General features: G+C 48.2%; 1 protein-coding gene across 6 annotated transcripts in view; it reads left to right on the top strand.

Annotated features, from left to right (window-relative positions):
* RNF216 (ring finger protein 216) overlaps nucleotides 1-19,760 on the top strand; it is a 137,783-nt gene that overhangs the window by 117,947 nt on the left and 76 nt on the right. For 5 of the 6 annotated variants that reach the window (XM_082312710.1, XM_082312707.1, XM_082312706.1 and 2 more), the window contains exons 14-17: nucleotides 3,997-4,094; nucleotides 6,578-6,800; nucleotides 15,328-15,397; nucleotides 16,062-19,751. In XM_082312710.1, the coding sequence (XP_082168836.1) occupies nucleotides 3,997-4,094; nucleotides 6,578-6,800; nucleotides 15,328-15,397; nucleotides 16,062-16,381 (711 nt within the window). In that variant the 3' untranslated portion in view covers nucleotides 16,382-19,751. Of the gene's footprint in view, nucleotides 1-3,996; nucleotides 4,095-6,577; nucleotides 6,801-15,327; nucleotides 15,398-16,061; nucleotides 19,752-19,760 lie in introns of those variants that run through there. The other variant, XR_014228254.1, reaches the window with a different exon arrangement.

Here is a 19,760-nt window from a genome sequence, read left to right as displayed (position 1 = left end):
CAGTCGGTCAGTGATCTGTGTGTATCATCTGATGTTTTTGTCCATGTGGCATTTGTTTGGGTTGAAACCAGGAAAGCTGGTGCCTCTGCATTGCTGGCAGGGCATACAACAGCCCAACTGTAGCCCAAAGGGACATGAAGACTGTCAGGGAGAAGTTGATTATTTGGGTTTTTCCCCCCACTGATATGTGGGCTGGACCTTGGAGAGTTATTTTTAGTAGATGGCAGAATGAAAAAAAAGTTTAGGCTGTGTTTTAAAACTGTAGTATCCATTTCAAGTACCAGTAGAAGTGCTGACGAAGGTGGTAGGTTCCCATAAAACACTCCCTTCCACCTTCATTAGGTGCTGGGACAATTAACAAGGATGTTTAAGGATTGCAATGTCCGTGCCAAAAGCAAACTGGCCACCCTTAGCCAGGCTGGCCCTGAGCACAGAAAGCTGCGTATCCGCACTGCTGACCCTGGGAACAAAGGATCCTCCTGAACCCAAACATGTTTGTGTTAATCCCGGCTGCTTCCTGGCGGCCAGCGAGAGGAAACGGAGCCACTACCTCTAACAGATGTACAGTGAGGAGATTACAGTGTGCGATTAAACACCCTCTCCATCACATCCTCCGCTCTGCCGTCCCAGCCCGGCGCAATAATGGACTGTCCCAGGCTGCCTGCCAAGCTCGGGCAGATGTAACAGGCAGCAGATACTTAATCTCCTGCATCCGTGCCTGGTTTGGAGCCTTTTGCTGATGCCAAGGCTTCTGCAAACACGCCGCCCCTCACACCGAAAGCGTGAGCTGTGTTAGCTGTACCTGCCTGCCAGGAGGAGTGGGCTGGGGAAAAGAGGAGAAACACATGGAGTTCACACCGTCCAGAAACGATGAATTTAACTGAAAAGCTGTTAAAACTAAAACAAAATGTGCTTTCCCACATCAGGTACCCCTACGCTGGTAGGCCAGGGTTTGCCAGTGGACAAGGCGCTGAAGGAGAAGTTGGGCAGGGTCTTGGTTTTGGTGGACTGACTTGCTTCTTGGCCATTAGGTTTGCAGTAGAAGATTTCGGGGCTGGGAAGGACTCGTTCCCTCTTTGTGTAGGTTTAGGTGCTTCCTTATATTGCAGTAGCCAGTCTTTGTGCCAATGCTGCTCTTACAATAGAAATAATCTAGGCTGGTTGCAAAAAATGAGCCATCCTACTGTGTGTTTAGGTTAATTAATATGGTAATGGGAGAGTATGTTTCTTTATCAAACAAAAAGCTGTTTGTAAAATAGAAGAACTCCCTGTGGAAATTGTAGAGATCAGAATTGTCATCACATGAGATGTGCAAAACCCTCAGCAGCCAAGTGAGTTGGATTCGAATTGGAGTAAAAATTTTAAAAAGTCACTTTTCTCGGGCGAGAGCTGTGACCTCAGTTATGGCGCTGGAGCAGTTGCCTTTGTCTGAACCGTGGGCTTTCTCCCTGCTTTTGTGCAAAGGGGTCCAGCACGGGTTCCTGTAACTGCCAACGATGTGCCGTTGTCTTGGGTAGAACGAGGGGAGAAGTCGCCTTGAGTTCTGCTCGTGGCACGTGTATTGTCCATTTTTCCCCTGCCTCTCTTTTGGAGAGGATGCGGCCTGGTCAGGAGCAGCACCAGGTGACACTTGGAGTTAGGAAGCCACGGGGACATCTCCTTCACGGGGTGCATTGGAACAGGCAGGCAGAGCTGCCCGTGGGTTTGCAGCTCCCCGTGGCCAACACGTCTTGGGAGGGATCCCAGAAATGTGCACAGCTGCGATGGCACTCGCTGTGCGGCGGTCACAGTAATGCGGGGAACCGGATACCTCCTATCTCATGCCATCCCCATGCGTTTGGGAATCTGCATTGCCGTGCCCCTTCCCTTTCTCCTCGCTTGCACAGGAATCCCTTTTCCCGGGTGTAGGAGACAACTGTTTGGCAAATAGCAGCAGCCTCAGCTCAAGGGCGAGCATTGTTTTTAAATAGCTGCAGCGTGCAAAGCAAGGATGGTGGCAGTAACAAAAGGCAAAGGGAATGACTTGGTATGAAAGTATAAGTGGCACCATCTGCTTCAGAAGGGCATCATTTCTAATTCGGCAGTGAAGGAGGCTCCTGGAGTTAAGTAATTGGGAATAGTAGGCTCCTGGCTGGAAAGTGTGCCAACCCTTCTGGCAAAAAGCTGTTAAATCTTTGTTGCTGGCATGTGAAAGTGGTTCTGTGTGGCAGGGCTCCAAAGACTGTTTTTAACCCTTGATGTATGCAAAAAAAAAAAAAAAAAAAAAAAAAAAAAGAAAACCTACAGCACTTTTGATCTTGGAGTGGCAAGTGGCCGGCTGTCGAGAATAAAAGGGGAAGGTGGGTCCTCATTGCGGTACGTGAACAGCTCCAAGTCTGATCCTTCCGTGGCAATAACAGCCAGACCTGGCCTGCCAACAAATGCACACAAAATGGTGCCTGTTTTAACAGCTTTAGCAGGCAAACGCAGTGTATGATGAATGATTCATGAGGATCAATAGAACTGAGGCATTTACTACCTTTAAAACTAGTGTCTGCCTGCCAAAGGGTGCATTTGCAAGGTGAGTGATCACAAAATCCTCTGCTGAGCTTTTGGGACACAGTCACACGCTTGGCTCTCCTCTTACTACAGCCCTTACCCTGCAGTCTGCAAACATGTCCGGCTTACCAGCCAGGACGAGGAGCCTTTAATTCTCCAGATGAAAGCACTAGCTGTTACGCATCTCCCAGCACGCACAAATACAAACAAGTCAACGTTTTGCACCCCCTCCTAGGGGTGGCTTCCTTGGAAGCTTTGGTCTTTATCCTGTTTGTCTGATTTGCGATCAAAAGCGTGTTGCTGCCTACGTGTGTCTTTAAGCAGTTACTTCTATCATATCTCATATAACCATCCAATTTCTTCATTAAAATAAAATTAAGGTAATGCAGTCAAAAAAGATGTGTGTCTGCAGTCGTCGTCTTTTGCTAGCAGTGCGACCAGAGCTGGGCAAAGCTCTTTTGGGACCTTCTTTGGTGTGGAGTGGAAGAGGATGCTTCACAGCCATATGGGTTTTCCTGCCAGGGGGAGAAAGTTGGATTTAAAAGCCTGAGCCCCAGCCATCCTGAAGATGAAACAGTTGGATTGTGAAACGTGTACTTTTTCCAAGTTTGATTTGGATGTTTTTTAATCTTCCTCAAATTAAAGGAAAATCTCTTGTTTGACCCAAAACAAAATTATGTTTTCTTTGGCCAGCCAACCGAAAAAATCAACTCTATCCCCAGTGCTAGTCCAAGTTCCCTTGCCAATAGTGCCTCTGCAGCTCTCCTGCTCCACACAGCTTTACCAGTCCTGGATTAGAGCCTCTTTGCTAAAGAGTTTACAAGAACAGGAGAGTTCAGTCACTTGCTCTAAGTTTAGTTCAGATATTCTGGTTAAATTCATACATATTTGTTCATATTCCACCTCTGTTTTATGGACATTTATCCACATCCTGCCTTTTTAATCTGTTTACTCACATAAACTGCTTTAACTTTATTTTGTGAGGTTTTACAAAGCATGATATGGGTTTGCTTGTATGCATGGTGAAGCAGAGTTTTTGTGCAGCTGCAAAGTTTCCATCGCCTGCTGAACTAGAAGCCCTTTGTATGAAGGTGAAGGATTTTGGTCAGGAAACAGATGAACTTGATGTCCTCTAGCACCATGTTTTCATCTCTGCAGCCTCCTCGGGAAAGTGACCAGTGAACCTGGTAGCTGTTCCATGAGTTTTAGGTGAACTAGGATTTACAGGCACATTTCGTACCTGAGTTCTTGTACCTTGGAAACCCCTTGGCTCCTGTTGTTGACAGCCTCATTCTTGGTAGAGGACAGACCTGCAGACCTCTATACCATACCGCAAGCCCCATCCTCAACTGAGAACCTGCAGCGTGGTGGGGGAAGAGATGGGAATTTTTCCGACTCCTAATGCTGTTAGTGGTGTGCTGGGTCTTCTCTTTCTTTAATACTTGTTATCCTCCTCAGGAAACATGTCGGAAGTGCCAGGGGCTGTGGAAGGAGCACATGAACCTCACCTGTGAGCAGCTGGCTGAGAAGGATGACATCAAATACAGGACGTCCATGTAAGTAAACTCCACAAGCAGGCAAAAATGGAGGGGTGGATGAACTCGTAATAGCAATACACTAGGCAATACGCTCTGGTGTGGAGGGGGTGAGAAACCCGTCTGTTCTCGTGACTAGCAGAGGCCCTAAAGTTCTGCTGGGTGTCAGTACCCTCCATCAGGGAGGTCCTAGGGACGTCAAAGCTGAGGGGTCAGAAGGTACCCAGGGTGGGATTTCTTTCTGTGAAAGATACCTGGCAGATGGATCCAGCTGGTAATTTGAGAGTGTGGAAGAGTTGTCACCAGACCAGCCTGTTCCTCTGGCTAGCCCGGTGTCTGGCAGGCTGGCACCTCGTCCTTCTCAGAGGTGAGAAACCCCCATTACTGTTGCTTGGGGGGGGGGGAGAAGGGAGGTGTTGCACAGAGGCATAGAAGTGTATTGAGTCACAGTAAGTCGTTATTACCCTTTGAAAATCTAAAGTGGAGACAACGTGGTTTGCTCAGCTGCTACTTTCTGGCTTCATGGGAGGGGATGTGTTTTCTTACAGAAGCTTGTCTGTTTCTAACCGGTTTGTAGGAATTGTTATCGAATGGAATCATATTTTGAAATATGCAGGTGTAAATCCTGAGTGTTTTCCTAAAATCTTTTGAAGTTTGATCTCTCTTGTTGCTACAGAAAATTACAAAATCCTCTGCCTTTAGGAAATAAGGGAAGGTTCATTCATGGAGCTGCATGTCTGGTGCAGTCAAATGGGACTTGCCCACATTGCCTAATCTGTTCCCCTCTGATTTAGAGTCTGTCTGGCATGAGTAGAGGCTGGAAAGCTCCACCACAAGGAGGCCGAATGACTGTTGCTTGCTCATCCCACAGTCCCTAATTCAGAACAAAATCTTTACAGATTTGATATGACTTCTTTCTCTGCCACTCCTTTCCCTGTAGGAAAGAGGGGTGAGAGGGAGGAGGAATGAGTTGTCATGTCCCTAATAAGGAAAAAAAATCAGTTTCAAAACCTTTAGCAGGAACATTTCTGTGGATAGATGAGTCTTACTGCCTGATACAATAAAAACTTCCTTTTGAAGCCCTGCATAAGGAAAGGGAAGCACAGCTGGAGCTCAGGCCAAACTTCCTGCCTTGCTCAAAGTTTCCAAAAAAAAAAATCTGCATCAGCAGCATCCTGTTGAGTAGCGGAGGGAAGAGCAGCTGCAGCTCAGAGGAAAGTCAGTCTCAAGTTGGTTTTTTTTGGTCTCTATTCTTAACATCTCTCCAAATGCCTGGGTGCAGGTCACGCCAGGTATAACTGCGTGGGAGCTTTGGGTAGCTGCAAGGCAGTTGAAGTTCCCGCCTCGCCATTCCCTGCTCCTCCGGTTGTGCTGACGGAGCGCTTTGTGGGGCTGTGCTGTAGCCGGGTTTGCTGCTGTGATCCTCCTCCCTGTCATCCCCCAAACATATGTTGACTTTGCAGGTCCGCTAAAGTAGTTGGGTGGAGATTCCTGGCTAAGGAAGATCATTCCCCACTGTCAGGTCAGTACAGCCAGAGAGCTGTGCTTCCCTCAATGAAAACACAGTCTCTTTACTCTTCTGTCATCAGATTTCACTTCTAGGTTGTGAATTAAATTGTAACGTGATCTCCAGCGGTCAGAAAATTGGCCCTTAGGATGACAACTTATATTCTTAAGTCTTCTAATTAAATGACCGAGGATTTTCTCCATTTCTGTGCCAAAATAGTATTGCTGCGACCTGAGCCTTTCCACTGGAGCGTGTGTCGCTGCCAGGATGTCTCTTGGGGACAGGGACTGTGCTTTGTACTGGATTTCCATTTGTGCTCCATTAGAGTAAAACCCGTCTCTTGAACCTAAAGCAATAACCTCTGGAAAATGTATGTCGAGAATCTGAAGAGAAGGGGGAAAGCCCAGTCTCTGTGGGGAAAGCTGTGATTATTTTTCAGTTACTGATTTAAATTTAACAAAAACCAAATAAATCTGGAGCATAGCAGCCAGGTTTAAAAAAAATATATATGGTTGTGGCAACTTTGTAGCCGGAGCAACGGCAAACATAAAACTAGCTAGCAGATGACAGCCAAGGGTTTTCTTTTCCTGAACTTTATCTCCCGGGCTGTATTTCTCCACAGCCAAGTCAAGCATCTACATGCCCTTTGGCCCTTCGACTTAGGGCTTAAATTCCTCCCAAGCCAGAGCCTGGCACTGTGGCATTTTGGCTCGCATGGAAACCAGGATTGGGTCTGCAGCATGCAGCCAGTGATTGACTTTCTTTCACTTAATTTGTTCTTGAGTTGTCATGGGTTGGCTCCAAGTGGAGCTGAGCCCAGACCTCCTTGGAACAGCGGTGGACCGTGGGGATGGCGCAGGAGGAAAGAGGAGGGGGAGAGGTGCGCTGGGGAAAGGGGGGCTAAAGCATTGCTGGGATAGCGTAACAGTAATTTTCCCGGAGGCTGGTGACTGCAAACACCCATTCTCTAATTCTTCTCCCTCCTCTTGCGTTGCAGAGAAGAGAAAATGACAGCCGCCCGAATTAGAAAATGCCACAAGTGTGGGACTGGCCTAATTAAATCGGAGGGTTGCAACCGCATGTCCTGCCGTTGCGGTGCTCAGATGTGCTACCTCTGCCGGGCTGCCATTAACGGGTACGACCACTTCTGCCAACACCCCCGGTCGCCCGGGGCTCCCTGCCAGGACTGTGCAAAGTGCTCTCTCTGGACAGATCCCACAGTAAGTAATGAAGGACTTTTGTGAATGATTCGCACCCTGATTTCAATTACTGTTCCATGCCAGCGCATTGAAATACATGCCTTCCACCAGAGGAAAACGGCTGTTTTTAGACAGCACAACTTTTTTCCTTTCCCAAGGCAGCGAAAAAACACAGTGGAAGCCTACATCAGCACAGAGTCACATCTGACCGCAACTTGGAAGGAACTGGTGTTGCTTTAGGGAAAAACAGCTCCTGTTAGAGGAGAGCTTTGGTTGGAAGTGCTCTGAGCGTTGTTCTGGGGAGCGGGGCTTGTGGAAGGAGCTGGTGGGGAGCGTGTGCTGGCACCAGGCACGGTAGCCAGCATTGGGATTACTGGGACTCGTTCCTAGTTTTGCAGCTGAATTGCAATTTGGTACGGCTTTGCGTCTGGGGGCAAGGGGAGTCACGTCTTTTTGGTGCCCGGATCATCTGCTCGCTCTGCGAGTCCCTTTGCAGAGAGAGAAAACTGCCTGCAAGCCAACGATCCAAAGTTACAGTTGGATCCGTTCTCACGGCTGTTATCAACAGCTGCAGAGGGAGAACTGAAGCATGGACTGAGCTGTAAGGGAAGCTGTAGTAACTTAATACAGCTCGTAGCTGTGACGAGCATGGGAAAACTTAGTGCAGCATCTCTGTAAATAGAGGTCTTCGATACCAGAAATCCAGAAGGAGTAGAGGTAGGATCAGGAGTTGAATTCCCTGACTTCAGCAAAGCAGTAGAGCAATGTGAATGTGGATTTCCCTTCCCAGGGCTTGTCTGAGCTTCGTTTATCCCAACACTTCTTTGTCTCAGGCTCTTGCAGCTTGCCAGAGGCTGCTACCAGCCCCTCTTTGTGCAGGGGATGCGCACAGTCCTGCGCCTGCACAGAGCAAAGGAAAAGCCACTCTCAGTCTCTCCCTTCTACCTGCAGACTCCAGGGGATCTCCCAGCAGGGTCCCAGCCAGCGTAAACTTCCTAGTCCTCTGCTTGCCTGTCTTTATTCCCTGCGTTATCCTATCAATGCGAGGTGTTAAACTGAACACAGACACTTCCTTCTAGGCACCCCTGTAGCGTTTCCAACACCTGGTTATGCACTCCCTGGATTCCTGTCCCGCTCCTCCCTGATTTCCACCAGGATGCGATGCAGGGTTCGGCAGCGCTAGCATCCTTTGTTCCCATCAGGCTGCTGACTGTGCTGGGTGATGGCATTTGTTCAGAGCCAGAGAAAACATGAGGTCTCTCAAAAAGCTCGTACTGTACTTTAAAATAAATAAATAAATAAGAAGCACAAAGAGGGCACTGTCACCAGGCACTTTCCAGCTCTCTAATTAACCAATGTTGTGGCAAAGAAAAATTTCCCACCGTCAGCAAAGAGCTGGCACTGCCTGCCTTGTTTTTTGGTTTTTTTTTTTTTGGATGACGGAGCACTGGTGGGCTGGGGAGGTGAAGTTGGGTGACTGTCCTCTTTGCGGTGCAAAGGATAACGTGAAACTCGGCTGTTGGCTTCTAAGACTGAAATGATGGGTACCTGTGTGCATTATCCCCCTTCGTAAGGGGCTTAGTGACACTGACCCAGTCCCACCTGGGTGATCTGCACTCTTGTATAGGATGTAAACAGGAGTTAACGTGGTAGGTGTGAAGAGGGGGAGCAAATTTGAATCTTGACATAAGGATATGAAAGAGCAAAAGGCCATTGTATCAGTAGTGTCTTTTTCTTTGTCAGGGATGGTGTCCATCCAAGGGATTACCCTATCCTGGCTCTGCCAGCTGCTGCATTGGCATCTTCTTGTGCCTTTCTCAACTCCTCCATTTCTGCTTTTGGCTCAATTTCTTTTATTCTGTTGAAGTCAGTAGATGACTGGCACTGCGCATATGGGAAGAGAGTATCTGTTGTGGGCTTGTGCGTGTTTGCAGCTATGCTCTGCGTGTGTGCAAGCACTGAGAAGACAAGACCAGGTCATCTTGTGACCTGTGGAATTAGCAGCCCATCGCTTAGGAGCTGGCGCTCCTCTCCCTGGATTAGGCTCTGCTGCAAAATGGGGAGGGCACACGTGTGGCACCAAAGCTTGGCTTATAGAGGGTGACAGGATGTTTTTGTTCTGATTTCTGATGCGTTCATGTACAGCCTCAACTAGAACAGTCTTCGCAGCAGACCAGTGGCATGGTTGCAGTACCATGGTCTTGTCCATTTGCATTTCACGGGTGTAGACTTCAGCGTTCTGTCAGACCTGGATGATGTCATACCTCTGTGAAGGATCTGGTTTGAGTCTAACTCCCCATTATTTACAGCAAAAGTCAGGTTTCTTTAAAATAGGGAACCTTTGTTCTTTTCCAAATGTTTAACGTTTTCTGAGTCTGAAATTGTTCTTGCGAAAGTATAAGTAAACCTATTCATTAGCTTGGGTTAAAAACAAATTAAAGACAGTCCTCTAGGAACTGCAGCATCTGTTCATCTTTGTCTCAAATGATCTTGAGTAAAGCAGATGCTTCAAAATTTCCCATAATAAAAGGTTAGTTAAAATCTTGTCCCTGTGCTGTAATCAGACTTGAGTCTAATTTAAAAGTATTGGTGCAATATTTGCTGGCTCAGAGACAAGCTGCAATCGGGCTGGGGTCAGCAGCTTCCAGGGTAGCAGGCAGTAATCGCTTAATCGCTGCATTTCTTCTAGAGCTAATCGGTGCCCTGCACCCCTGTAGTATATGAACACGGGCCAGGAGCTCTTGTCAGTAAGCTGCTTGGCCAAAAGTCCTCGTGTGCCTGTTCTGCAGCCCGTGCTAGCTTTGGCTCGGCTGGCTGAGACATTGCTGGCTGCAGGAGGGGCTGATGCAATATTGCCAGAGACAAAGCTCGGGACGGAGCAGTGAGAATTGGCTCTGCAAACAGCAGGCTCTGGGACTCAGGGGGCTGTTTTTTCCCTGATTCCTAAATATCTGTAGCAAACCTGAGGCTGATGTGTGCATTTTAGCTGGTTTGTACAAATCCCGGGATGCATTTTGACTAATGCATTCTGACAGTTTTGGTAAACCAGGTTCTGCTCTCCGATGTATTGTTTTTAATTTAATACTCCTCTTCGGACTATCAATAATGTTGCATAGCGGCTTTTTTGGCTTTAAAGTTTAAGATGTTTTCAGTAAACTCTTAAAACACTCCCAAAGGCCCATCATTAAAGTTCAAAGCAGAAGACTAATCATTATAAGGTGTTTGCAATTATCCCTCCTCCTAGTGTTATAAAAAGATGATGTTGAGCGAAGACTGTGGAAAACTTCAAATGCATTAAGGAAATGCATGAAGTACACAGCACTGCCTTTAGGATTTGGAGGGGGGGAAGCACCCCTAAATTTAGGGTGGTGGGGGTTTTGTTTTGTTTTTTTTTAATCATGCTATAAAATGCCCTAATCATAAGCATACAGTTAATCCGTGGCATTCACAGAAAGCCATCGATATGGAATGCCTGTTGCTAAAATAACTCTGCATTTCTTAAACGCCAGCGTGTGCTTTGTCCCCGTCCTGGCCCCCCTTTTCCTGCAGCACTGCGGATGCCCTGTTCCAGTTACAACACAGCCTGCTTTTATCCCCTGCTTCCTGCTGCATGGAGGAACATGCCGGAGACAGCCGATGCCTGTTCTTGCTCAGGCTCTCCGCAGCTGATCTGGGAATGATTTGAAACAAAACCCCTTAGTCCTTTGGAAGCCTCTGTCGTGAAAAATCATTTCAAGTTTATTAGTAACGGCTGCGGCCACACATACGTGGAAAAAGAAAGCAGTAAAAAGCCAGAAAGGGGGAGGCAATGGTGGTGCAGGCACTTTCTACAGACAGAGGAGGGGTTGCACAGCCCAGAAATAGTTACCGGGTCTCTTGTTTTCCCTCTTTCAGGAGGCAGGCAGCCGCTTTCCCGTGACACGTAATAATTAAAGATAATGAGAAGCGCAGTAGATAAAAACAGAGCTTTCAAAAGCTGCATGGATGGCACTTTTGTTCTGGGCAGAGGAGGTTTTATTTGGGGGGAGGTTGTCTCTGTGTGACTTTCGGAGCTCTTATCTCCTTTGCTGCTGTATTTTCTTGTTCCCGATGGGCTGTTTGTTTCTCCGGCCGCTCTTTCTGCGTGTGTGCAGGGCCCTGCGTGGATGCTGGACATGGCTTCTCTGTACCAGCATTGTTGAAACAGGCCTCCCTGCCATGAGAAGGTGCCTTGCTTAGCAACCCAGCCCAGCTCTTTAGTTAATCCATCCACAGACCTGAGCCATCCTTTCTGCTGTGATTGGCGCTGTGATTGGCTCCGTGCTCACCGCATTCCCTGGATTCAATGGGAGAGGGCTGAAAGGAAAAGCCTCCTCCATGCCGAGATCCTTTTGCAGGTGGGGAATCGCAAGGGCAGGCTCTCAGACTGGCCAGGGACGAACATTTTGGTTTTTTGGCTACAGGACTGGGGATGGTTCCTGCAAAGAGCATCCTGCTGTCAGGTTTGGGGCAAAGCTCAGTCCTGTTTTGCCACTTAAAAATGCAGCTGCTATTAATAACTGCGTTTGCTTTCTGCAGGGTTTGCAGATAAGAAGGGTGAATACATCTCATAGATCCTTTGCGTTTTTCTCTTGGCCACCTCCCTTCTCCCGGGATGCAACGTAGCATGGGGAAGGGCCACGCTATAGCATTGCCCTGCATTTTCTCTCTCAGGAGGACAGCCAAGTTACGTTCCTTGTTCAAAAAAACATATGGACTGGCCAGTGCTGAGACCCCCCCAGGGTTTGGGGGGGTTGCTTTTTTCTTTTTTCATTCTCTCTCTCTCTCTCTCTCTCTCTCTCTCTCTCTCTCTCTCTCTCTCTCTCTCTCTCTCTTTTGCTGTAGGGAAGGCAGCTGACAGGAAGATGACTGTTAACTTGACAAGATAAATCCTTTCAATCCACACAGCCTGTGAACAGGCTATTAAAATTATAATCTAATCCTTATTAAGGGACTTGAACCCACTCAGGAAAACGGACACAAGAGGCTTTTGAAATTGTACTGCAGCCTCCACCCCATGTGACATTAAATGGTTTCTTACCACAACAGCCAGCCCTAAGTGTGCTAATGAAAACTTAATTTTTGGTGTGGATGCTTTACTCCTAGATTAATCAGTCATCTCTCTCCAATTGCTGTGGAATCAAAAAAACAGCCTTTGCTTCTCAAAGAATTAGTGGTGTTTTGCAAAAATCACTGTTGTACGTGGTGACTATTTGCAGACTGAGATTTGTTTTTTAATTCTGACCTGCGCCGGTGCAATGTGTAATAGCCAGAACTTCTGGCATCAGCTTTCCTTCACGAATATCCAATATCCTAAAATTATCTTGCTGTGCACATATCATCAATTTTTTGTTCCAGCTGGGACATGGCTCTTTCCTAAATACAGCAGGTATTGAACTGTGCTGTGTATTCATCACTTGCCAAATTTAATGTCTTAAGTAGGAAGGTGCATATTGTGTGTAGCGTATTTTTGTTCTTTCTATATTAATGGATACGAGTTGTTCAGAAATACTGATGCAAAAAAAATTGTAAGCTAAGACTTGGTATGTGGGATTAAGTATAAATACTTCTTAAAAGTGTATTCTCATATTAGAAGGTTATCAGCAGAGAAGCAACAAAGCTGGTACCTTCTCTTCTTGGAGATGTGGTTTGTTATGCCTCTGCTGTGATTTGCAGTCGCAGAACTAGTCGGGAACTCGTCATCCCGATCTGGATCTGTTCTTGGCAGGTTTTTTTGCATCCAGAGTGGGCTGCAAGGTTTGCCTCCTCTTGAAGACCAAGAAGGGATGGGGTTGCATAGAGATCTCTGGACGTTGCATTTGACGTGATGTGTTTTATGTTGTCCTTGCAAGACAGACGTCATTTTGGAGACCTGGCAGATGGAGATTGCTGTTACGCATTTCCCCGGCGCTCTGGGAGCTGCAGTAATTGAAGCCAGCATCACCTTGGGTGTGCGTGCAGCTGGCTCGCCAGCCCAGGGGCAGATGGCTTTGTCGATCCCTCATTAGTGTGGAGGTCAGTTGCAGTTTAAACTGAGGGGGTCGAGTAGCCCTCGCTGCAGGAGGATTTTGGAAAGTTGCCTTGTTGATGTGTCCGATTCCCCGAGCTTCTGCAGGACCGGTATCAACAGTGAGGTGTGCAGGAGCTGCAGCAACACGGGTGGTAGTGGCAGGACAGTGGTGTCCCTGGAAGGCACTGTTTCAGAGGGTTAATCACAGACTCAGACTAAAGTAATTTTAAAATAATTTTTTTAATTAGAAGGGACTTCTGCATGTTTCTAGGCTTTAAGGTGAGGTTTATGCCTTTGTGTGAGTGAAGGAGATAGGATGATCTTGTTCAGTTGAGCTTAAAATGTTTCTTACTTGTCATATAACTATAAAAAACCCCTTCGGGAGCATCTTTTCCAGTAAGTGGCAATAAGATGGGAGAGGTGGCTATCTCCATATTCCAACAGCATTGAAAAAAAAATTCTGGGAAGGAAAAAAAAATTGGAATCTTGAAGCTTTGGGGCCACCCTTTGAGAACACTGCTTGGGCAGCAAAGGAGCGGAGGGTGTTTGGTTGCTGGTTGCAGAGCATGCGCAGGTTGTTTTCCAGCCAGGGAACGTGGCAATCTGATACTTGGGGGGTAATTAGAAGTTCTGTATAGGCTCAGAAGAGCCATTGTTCAGCAGTTTTTATGGAGATAGATGGGCTATAATTACCAGTCCATGGAAGCAGCCTGCTTGGAAAACAAAAAAGCATGTCCTGGAAAGTCTTAATTTTAACCATTGACTCACAGAATAATAAAAGGGAGGGAAGTATTGAGTTTGATGGCTTTCTGCAGATTAAGATAACTTCAGTCTCCCAGGGAAACCTTATCTGGTGGCGGGAGGAGGGGACATCTTAGCAAGCTTCCCAGGCGTTGCTGCTAGACATGTGCAGGACTGTGAGATTGGAATTGGGAAGCTGGCTAGACTTAAAATAATTTCAACGTAGCTGCACACATGAAGCATATTTCGAATTTAGTCCCAGAGCACTCTTCAAAATGGAGGATATTTTCCACATTAAGAGTGTTCAGGAAGAAATTTATGGGTTTTGGCAGTACTGGAATTAGGACAAATAATACAAAGCAGAGTCTTGCACATTGTGGGGTATGTGGGGCTCGGGGTTTCCCTCCTGCTCCACCGTTAGCGCTTGCAGATGAACTGCCGAAGCAAACCAAATGCTCCTTTGTATGCAGGTAGACCCAGAGTGGCTGATGCCTGTTGCAGGTGTTGTGTGTCATCCAACAGCTCCTGTTCTTGGCCTTCTTCCCTAATAACTAACATCAAGAGTACAAACACTGTCCAGGAGGCTTAGCTATCCTCATTTGTTTTCTGAAAGTGCCAGGTAGTGTTTCATCCCAGCGGACACGAAGCAGCAGCAGATGCAGCCCTGCAGACACCAGGAGGACCTCTCTTGTCATCGCTGCACATATGGCCAGCAGAAGCATCTGCTGCCTGGCACTAAAAGGGAGTTGTCTCTTCAGTTGTTCAGTGTGATCTTCGTTACGCTGATAGCTGTTGCATGCTGCGGTGCAGTGAAAAAACTCATTTTTCACAGCCGTTCTTGGAAGTGGACAGCTGATCCTCAAGCATGAATTGGGATGATTCTCTGGTTTCATGCCAACACTAGCATGGCCTTGTGTAAAGCCTGAGAGCTGCCTGGACCCTATGGGCTGTCGGTGCCTGTGACCGTCCCTCCAGGCAAGCCTCTCCTAGCTCAGGAGTTGCACAGTCTTCTTCCAGGACTTTGTCCATCATGCTCCCTTGATCTAATAAAAGGTGGTATAAATGCTATCTCTCTTGATACCTGCAGCCACATGAGGCTTCACTGTGTTGTTTGGTCTCACTGCTGCTACTTTGGGTTGAGAAAACTGAAGATGATGAGAGGCAGGATGCTTTCAATTTCTGGCTTGCCCTTGTGTTCTTGTTGAGCAGCGGGTCTGAATATTTTTGCTATAACCTCTAGATAGACATTAAAGAAACATATTGCGATTTATGCCCTTCTCAGAGTTACAGATAAGATCTAAATGGCCTTGTCACGGCACCGTTTAGCTACTAGAGCCAGGATTTAAGTTGTGTTAATTCTAGCTGTTGGGCCAAAAACTCTAGAAGTGCTAGCATAATGTAAATATTTAATAGACTATTGCCATTTAAAAGATTAACAGCTCTCCAGCAACTCTTCAGATGGGCGGAGCTGGGTTGCAGTTCTCTGGTTTCCATCAAGTCAATGAATTTTAGCACTGATCTCCCTGGAAAGCTGATCTAGGCCTCTTAGTCATACTCCACAGAGTAGGCTTGGCTCTGTGCAAGTTGCTTGTCGTGCAGTCCTCCATCACAGCCTTGCTTTTGACTAAACCTGGGTCAACCCCAAATGAAGACAATTCAGCTGCATTTACCTTTTTATTTGCATACAAACGTGCTGAAAAGAAAAGCAGCATTGAGAGAACAGAAGGTTGCTGCAGCAGGAATTAGCCCACTGACTCTTGATACTCCTGTGATTTCTAGGAAGATGATGAGAAGATAATCCAGGAGATTCAGAAAGAGGCTGAAGAGGAGCAAAGGAAGAAAAATGGAGGTAAGTCACAGTCCTTACCTGTGCTTTGAGATCAGACTGAGGACGACAGGAGAGCACAGGGTTCCCAGCTACTGACAAGTCTGTGGATCTTCATTGGATTCTTCCAGCCACCTGGCTGCTTGCAGGCTTCTCTGTGCATTGCTCTGCTGCACCAAGCATCACCCGAATCTTGCTCCAGAGAGGAGTGCAAGCCATTGCCCTGTTCCTCCTGGGAACCGGTCTAGCTTTAAAGTGCTGTTGCCTGCAGGCTTTAGCTGGGACCATGGGGAGGCACAAGGCTTGTGTCCAGCTCTCAGTTGGCGCCGGGTGTCATGGATGTACAGGCCTGTCTCCTCTCTGCTTGGCAAAGTAACTGAAGGGCAGCATAACCTCTGTGCTCTGTGGTAGGGAGTACAGGGGCATGCAAGGGGCTGCTCCACATCCCTGCAAAGGGAGGTGTTCCCCCTTTGTGGTGTGGTATGGATGAAAGGAGCCAACCTGGAAAGCTAGTGCTGTGCTCCATGGGGCCTGGAGCGTGGAGGGGGCAAGCAGTGATGCTGTAGAGAGCATGCTTAAGGAACATGCTGGGGATGGAAGATGCCAATTGCAAATGTCAGACCATGGACCAAGCTTGGTGAGTTTTCGTTTGTGGGATGACTGGTTCTTTTCTCTCCTCCCTCTGCAGAGAACAGCTTCAAGCGGATCGGCCCTCCTGCGGAAAAGCCCATGGAGAAAATCCAGAGAATTGAAGTCATCCCCAGACCTGTTCCTCAGAACCTCCATCAACCTCGGATGCCCCCTTACCCCTTCATGCACCCTCCCTTCCCACTCCCTCCTGTCCGTCCCATGTACAATAACATCCCCCTCAACATCGGCCCTATCCCTGCCCCCTACGTCCCCCCATTGCCTAACATGAGGGTGAACTATGATTTTCCCCAGATCAATGTTCAGCTGGAGCACAACTTGCCTATGCACTTTGGCCCTCAGCCTCGACACCGGTTCTGACCTGGTTCAAACAGCACTTGGCGTAGAGTCACTGCAGGGCAAAGCCACCCCAGTAACATCGCCCCCCTTCCTGCTCCAGCCCCTCTTGGTTTAGCCAGCTGCAAGGGCACCTGCTCTGACTCACGCGTACCTGCACTGCACCCTTCTCTAGAGCTTCTCTGAACCTTTGCAATCAAACATTTCAACCTGTGCTGCAACAGGGCTTGGTGCTGCATTTCCAAGCAGTCTCTCCCTATGTTGAGCATCCAAATATTTTGATTTGACAAAGCCTGTTCAGGCAGCTGTTGGGAGGGAAAGTGAGACTTTGTGGAGCACAGGGATGCAGCCGTTTCTTGGGGACTTTCCAAAAATCCTACCTTCCTGCTGGCCAGAGCAGCTGCTGCACAGTCAAGTGAGTCTTGGGGGAAGGAAGGAGAGACTTGGCATCTGAATAAGACCTTCAGGAACAAGATCAGAGGAGTCAGCTGCCCTAACCTTCTGCCTGCGGAGAGGCACGAGGCTGGGGTTCCCATGTTCTCCAGCATCCCTGTAACCTGCTAGCACCTCCCAGCAGAAATAAATTGTTCAAAACCAAGTCGATCTAGTGGTTTTTAGCATTTCTCGCTCTGCAAGTGGAGTGAGGGGATGCAGCAGCCATCTCGGTGCTGAGAGCTCGGTAGGAAGCCTGGGGCCATGTTCTGTCTCAGGGCTTTAGAAAGTAGCAGAAGACTCGGGCACCCTAATCTTTGGCTGAACTGAACTTGTCCCCTTTGAAAGGCTCAAGTTTTTTTTCCCCCCCGAGGTGGGTGCCTCTCAGCTTCCAAAACGTGGCCTTTGCTTTGCTCTTCTCATCTGGCATCCCAAATCCTCCCCTGCCAGCAGTCGTCAAACAGCTGGTAGAAACACCCGGAGCCTAAGCTGCACCCTTCATTGCGAAAACTGCTTGGGCAAATACCTGGTTGTTAGATGCGTAGGCAGTGATGTGTGCTGTGGCAGAAAAATTAGGAACTACCCCTGTAGTTGGGCAGACAGGGAGCGGGGAGCCGGGAGCCCCCTTAGCCGAACCCCCTGCAACCAAATGGGCAGCTGTAGCCTTGTGCTGCAGGAAGCTGGCTGCTTCTGCGGTGCTTAATAACTTCTGAAAAATGTGTGTTTCAGCTTAATTGGCTTCTGAAAAGCGTGTTAAAAGGCAAACGTGAGTATGGCTGGGCTTAGGAAGCGAGGGTTTAGGAAAAGCAAAACTTCCTTGTAAGAAGCGCAGGGGGGGTGGGTAGTTGCTGGGCTGCGGGAGGAGCATTGGCACAAAGCCCTTTCCCCACAGCCCTTGGCTGTGCTCTCTGGTACAGGCCCCCTTTAGAAAAGAAAATGGTTGGAGTGGGGAAGAAACCTCCTCCCAGAAATGCTGGGCTGGCTTTTAGCAGCCCAGTTGTGCTGCTGTTCCCTGAGTGGTTTGGTCTGGGCTGCATCCTGCTTGCTGCGCTGCCCCTCCTGTTATTCCCCCCTGTATTTGAGCATCTAGGTGTCTTTTGGTTTTATTTGTTTTTCAGGTAGAACTCCCTGCCTCCGCCTTGCAGCGTCTGCCAAACCCTTGCTTGCAGGCCTCTCTAACTGCTCCCAGCACAGCATCTCCTCGGGCGTGCAGTGAGTGACGGGCGTGGGGCTGTCGGTGGGATGCTCCCGGAGAGAGGCAGCCTCCGCCATGGTCCAGGACAGCATCTGGGGACCGTTGTCCCCAGGAGGGTCTCCCAGAGGGGACTTCCATGCTTTTTGGAGCTGAGTCAGCAATTTCTCCCCTCTCGGGCATTGCCTGTGGGTTGAACGTACCCTGCGGAGTACTCTGTTCCAGCTCCTCAGTGCCGTGGTCTCTCTAGCATCAATAACCAAGTGGTATTCCCTCGTGGCTATCATTTTCTTTTTTAATTTTAATTTATTTCTGGAAGTAGTCTAGGGGCTGCAGGAGCTTATCGCTTGCTGCTCAGCTGGGTTTTAGCCAGGTTTAAATCCTGGCTTGCATTGAGTGATTTCTGCAGTAGCCAGGAGCAGGGTGTCCCATTGGATTTGGGAAGGGCTGTGTTCACCGTGTTAGCAGGTGGCAAGAAAATGGACCCAGGTCCAAGGAAGCGCGAGTGGCTTCCCCTTGCAGAAAGAGAATCCTGGGTTTTTAGTAACCGGGATCTCGTGGGCTCAAGGGCCGGCTTGGATGAGCCCTCCAGGCTTTCTGAAGCGTGTGCCTTTCCCTGGTGGGGTGCTGATGGTTGTCCTCCAGCTCCCGCCTGTGCAGCGGGGGGTCAGGCAGTGGAGGTGGGCTGGACAGCCGGGGCACAGCTCAGCTGCTGAACCGGTGGCCCAAATGACGAAGTAAACGTGGCATGACATCTTCCAGTGTCCCATGGAGCTGCGCGGCTGGGGGCACTGGCAAAAATAATGGTCTAATCGCATCTTTTGGTGCATGACTAGAGATGCACGGGTGTAAAGAGCTAAGCCGTGGCAGAGGGAAGTGCAGAGATGGAGCAAGAGGGATGGAGAAGCATTGGGCAGAGGTGGCAAGGGGAGGTTGGTGTCCGTGGTCCATCCTTGTGGTTAGGATGTGAGGGTCGTCTTCTGCCATGGTGCAACAGTCTGGTCCTGGAGGAGCCCGGTAGATGCAGGGGGAGAGGACCACTGTCCTCATGTCCCCTGCCAAATCCACCAGCTTATTTGTGTCTGAGAGAAGAGAAATCTGTGCTTGGTCTGTGGTGCGGAGGTGCACCGCACCCAGCAGCCCCGAGCGATGGGCTTAGCCCTCCACCCGGCCCTGCGGCAACGCTGGGCTCCTGTCCTGCTTCTCTCCCTGAGGAAACACCCATTTCACTGAAAATTACTCCGCAGCCAAAGCACTTGGCTGCTCCTCCCCTCTAACCTGAGAGACCTTGAGGTGTGGATTCTCATAGCGCTTGGGGTCTCTGTTGATTTATTGAAAAAAAGGGGGGAAAAAAAAAATCAAAACTTACTGCACAACCACCAGAGCCATCCACGATCCGGTCTCCAACTCCTGCATCCCGTTTTCCCTCCCGCCTCGCGGTTCTTGAAACCATTTGTCCTCTAAAAGGCGACAGGGAGGTTGCTGTGCCCAGACTGATCCCATAACAGGTACTTCTTATGGTTAATTGCAGTGTCCCATTTTACTTGCCTTAAAGGTGGAGAGAAAAACTTAGTATTTGCACTTAGCAAAACATTATATTAAAAGAAAGAAACCCTGTAAAGATGTGCATGTTCTGCAACTTTGTATAACAATAGCTGAAAATAAATAGGTGGTTTATTAAAAAAAACAAAACAAAACAAAAAATATTTTTCTTTACCTTCTGGTAGTAAACCGTTCTAATATTCTGTGTGTAAAAAGTTCCTGTATTATATTGTAATT

This window comes from Platalea leucorodia, assembly GCF_965183815.1.
Source record: "Platalea leucorodia genome assembly, chromosome: 5".
Taxonomy (NCBI): Eukaryota; Metazoa; Chordata; class Aves; order Pelecaniformes; family Threskiornithidae; genus Platalea; species Platalea leucorodia.
The sequence above is the reverse complement of the archived record's forward strand: the minus strand, read 5'-3'. Positions and strand labels throughout refer to the sequence as shown.